Here is a 3,579-nt window from a genome sequence, read left to right as displayed (position 1 = left end):
TATCTGTTATTATATAAGAGCCAGATTCAAATCAACCTCGACAATAACTGCCTGTCCTTAATTAAATATCTTAAGCAAGAATCCAAGCAGTGTCCCGAAAACCCGAACACATTCATATCTCTCTCTCACGTTTAAGCATCTTCCCTTGCTACGAGGGACCTAATACTCATCATAACAACAACTACTGCATTATGCATAAATAATTATCGACTGATAACTACGACTACTGAAGGCTATAAACCACCCGGCAGAAAAACTCATCTACTTAAGGAGCAAGTGTACTTTCCGCCGACCAGGTGATTAACTTCATCCTTGCCTATTCGTAGTGAGGCTATATTGCCCCTTTAACTCCATTGCATATTGCCCCTTTAACTCTATTGCATATCCTCCCCTCTACATTAGCTCCTATCAAGGCTGGTATTTATCATCATTCTCACTTTTAGCCTGACCCTTCTTCTTCTAGGAACGGAGGCTTCTCTTCTTAGTGGTACCTAGGGTCGGCTTCTCCTTCTCCTTGCGCTGTCTCTTGGGGCCGGGGTCTGGGAGGGTCTTCTCCTTCTCTGCGCGCTTTCTCTTCTTGGGGATGGGAGCCTGCTGGGTGGGCTCATCTCCGACAACGTCCATCATGTCGACTTCAGCGTCCGCGATGTGCGGCTCCGGGACGAGCTCTTCGTCATCCTCTTAGGGGCCGATGGGTAGGGTAGAGCCAACGCCGTATTCTGACGTGTCTATGACAGACTGTTCGCCTACCGTCATACCAGGGGTTTGAGGAGAGGATTGAAGGAAAAGTTGTCGGTGGACAACTTTTTCAGCTTCGACGCCTGCTTGGCCGGGTGTAGGGGTGGATGGCGTAGAGACGGGCGAGGAGTCGGCCGCCTTTCTGGCGCTTAGGTTAACCCGGAATGGTACCTTCTTCTTAACGCTCGCGGTCGTAGCGATCGGAGTGCCGATGGTGCCGGCCTTAAGTGCGGCGAGCATAGAGTCCCTGTAAAGAAGGAGCAGTCTAAGGTCGGAGGCGGATAAGCCGGATGTCTCTACGACGACCCTTATGGCCTCTGCCTTACTAGCCGACTTACGGGCATTCGCGGCGGCGAGATCCTTGGTCCAGTTGGCTACACATTGCTCCTTCTAAGCCTTCTGGTTCTCGAATTAGCCGCCGGGTAGGAAATCTACCAGGTCGACGTTAAAGTTGTCCTAACTTAGGTGGTCGGCACGCGAGCCGATGAGCATTCTGTATATGCGGGCAGCCTTTTCGTGTATGACCTGGGATTTGTAGGATGGGTACTTGAGCTGCCAGTCCTTCTCCGGAATTTCCTCGTCACGCATCAGCTGTTTAACCTTATGCTGCTCGGCGACAAGGCGAGCGGCTCCGGCAATAATCGGGAGTTGCTTTACCTCGGTCCTAGCTGCGATGACCTGGTCGAAGGTGTTATGTGCAAGGAGGATGAGGATAAGTGCTTCCTCTTCCTAGCCGATGCGTAGGATTCTTGACATTACCTAGAGCAGAGCGGCGGCAGAGGTCGGGAAGTCGATGATGATCATGCGAGACGCCACCTGGAAGTTGAAGGCTTGACCGGCGACGGGGATACTGCTGACCAGGACACGAATAGGATTCTTCTTGTCGGCGAACTTAGTCGTAGCATCCTTACGCTGCTTCGCGGTCTAGTGTATAAGTGACTTGATGGAGACGAAAGGAATGCCCATTGTGTAGAGGAGCACCTCGATGTCGAATGTGTTTTGAGGCCACATGGTAAAGAGGACCACCTTTCTGTCCTTACGAAGTACCCACTCCTGTAGGCATCCGGCGACGAACTTCTTCTTGGATGACTGTGAGCATTGATACGCCACGTCGAGTGCGCGGAAAGCGCTGTAGGATGGCAGCNATGGTTCGGGGCGAGTCACACGGTGGTAATACTCGCTCACACGATCCGGCAGCTTCTTCGTGCCTTTGCCACTGCCGAGGGTTTGGGCGAAGATCTTTAACGCGGCATAACCCTTCGTGTAGAAAGTGTCGAGGAGGGAGTTCTATGAGGCCATAGTCAGACGTCGGACTGAGGCCGTGTTGCCGAAACNGTTGGTGGCGGCGTCTTCATCCGCTCCCTCTACAGCAGCGGCGGCCGCCTTAGTGGCCTCTTCGAGATGAATCTCGCGGTACTTGATGCGCTGTAAGTATTGAAGTTTCAACTCTATAACCTTCACCCGGGCAGGGGGGATTTCGGCGCATNAGATCTGGTGGGGTCCAACTTAGGTAAACGAACCCTAAGCGCGGGCGATTAGGTATAGGTAGAATATAGGTGGGATGATCGCGGCACCGACGCCGGCGTTGTNATAAGCACCCGAGCTCTCTGCCTGCCTGGCGAGATAGGCGAATCTCTCGGGGTTCAGGACTTTAAAGAACTTAGAAAAGTTGTCCGAGGATAACTTTTGCTCGACAGTCATGCCCTTAAAGGCATCTGTTATGTCACTCATCGACTGGACGTAATCATNCGGATCGTCGTCGCCAGCGAGGTCGTCGTGATGGTCGAGGTCNATGTCGGGTCTGACGATGACACTTAGGAGGCCCGAGAACTGTAATAGTCGGTTCGAGATTGGTGTGCCAGTCAGGAGGATCACCGCATCAGCGTTGGTCTCCACCACGGCCTTATGCGCCTTAGTACGAGTACCCTTAATACAATGTGCCTCGTCAACTACGACTCTGCCGAACTTGCCCTGACAATGGTGTTCCTAGTCGGCTGCATCATTCTCGTTTATAGTCTCCATCACCTCGTCGTCTGCATCCTCGCGGTAAGCGTCGACGTTTTTAGCCCCTCCGTTAGCCCTATTCACACGCTTAACGCCCTCCTTCTGCTTTACGCTCCGGTACGCCTAGGTCCCGACAGTTGTGATGTAGACATGGCGCTCGGTGGAAGGGTCGTAGGGGTCGAGGGAGGCGACGTGTTCCTTTAAGTCTTCGATCTTGCTGCCGATCGTTCGTAGCCGCTCGTACTCGGCTGCCGTAGAAGGGGTGTCAAAGAAGTAGTNGACGAACAATTCTTCCGAGAAGTACTTCAGCGCATCACCCTTCTAAGGAAGAAGGGCCCCGGAGGGTGCGATGATGAGTGTAGGCTTGTACTCCATTCCATTGAGGATGCTGGAGCGCTCATTTCGCTCGGCATAGCGGGCGCCGGCGACAATGGTGCTGTAGANAGAGATGGTCTTGCCGAGGCCCATCTCGTTAGCGAGGATGGCGGTATAGAGTGCCGACCTCTCTATCATACGCAGCATAGCGACACCGGTGACCTAGTGCGACTTAAGTCGAAGCTCCTTAGTAAACTGTAGCTCTACGTAAGGTCTTAATGCGGCCAAGAAGGCTAGGCGATCGGTTCTATAGAGGGTCGGATCTATCTCGGGGAGGGTCTCCTTTGACAGCTTAAGGTATACGCAAGCTTCCTCGAAGGTCGGCAAAGGGGTGCTCGACTTAACAAGACCTTACTAGAACTCCAGCTTTGCTTCCCGGTCCTTTTCGAGAGCGTCCGGCGCCTTGTCGACCGGCTTTAGGTTGCTGGCGGCGGTCTCTGCCTCGTCTAGTGCGGTGAGGAC

General features: G+C 53.2%; 3 protein-coding genes across 3 annotated transcripts; all 3 read right to left on the bottom strand.

Moving 5' to 3' along the window:
- Positions 1 to 459: 459 nt before the first annotated feature.
- On the bottom strand, positions 460 to 1,749 carry AUEXF2481DRAFT_9693 (uncharacterized protein; the record flags this gene model as incomplete). The annotated part of the gene is made up of 6 exons (XM_013483178.1): positions 460 to 668; positions 759 to 985; positions 1,077 to 1,137; positions 1,200 to 1,467; positions 1,555 to 1,662; positions 1,720 to 1,749. The coding sequence occupies 6 exons, from the start codon at positions 1,747 to 1,749 to the stop codon at positions 460 to 462; spliced, it is 903 nt and encodes a 300-aa protein (XP_013338632.1).
- Positions 1,750 to 2,266: 517 nt separating this feature from the next.
- AUEXF2481DRAFT_632421 (uncharacterized protein) lies at positions 2,267 to 2,802 on the bottom strand (the record flags this gene model as incomplete). The annotated part of the gene is made up of 1 exon (XM_013483176.1): positions 2,267 to 2,802. A coding segment is annotated over exon 1 (203 nt), but the record flags the coding sequence as incomplete, so codon positions are not given.
- On the bottom strand, positions 2,554 to 2,709 carry AUEXF2481DRAFT_48989 (uncharacterized protein; the record flags this gene model as incomplete). Its single annotated transcript, XM_013483177.1, has 1 exon — positions 2,554 to 2,709. A coding segment is annotated over one exon (156 nt), but the record flags the coding sequence as incomplete, so codon positions are not given.
- Positions 2,803 to 3,579: the final 777 nt, after the last annotated feature.

The sequence above is a fragment of the Aureobasidium subglaciale genome (assembly GCF_000721755.1).
Source record: "Aureobasidium subglaciale EXF-2481 unplaced genomic scaffold scaffold_62, whole genome shotgun sequence".
Lineage (NCBI taxonomy): Eukaryota > Fungi > Ascomycota > Dothideomycetes > Dothideales > Saccotheciaceae > Aureobasidium > Aureobasidium subglaciale.
Note: the sequence above shows the minus strand (reverse complement) of the source record. Positions and strands in the feature narration are given on the sequence as shown.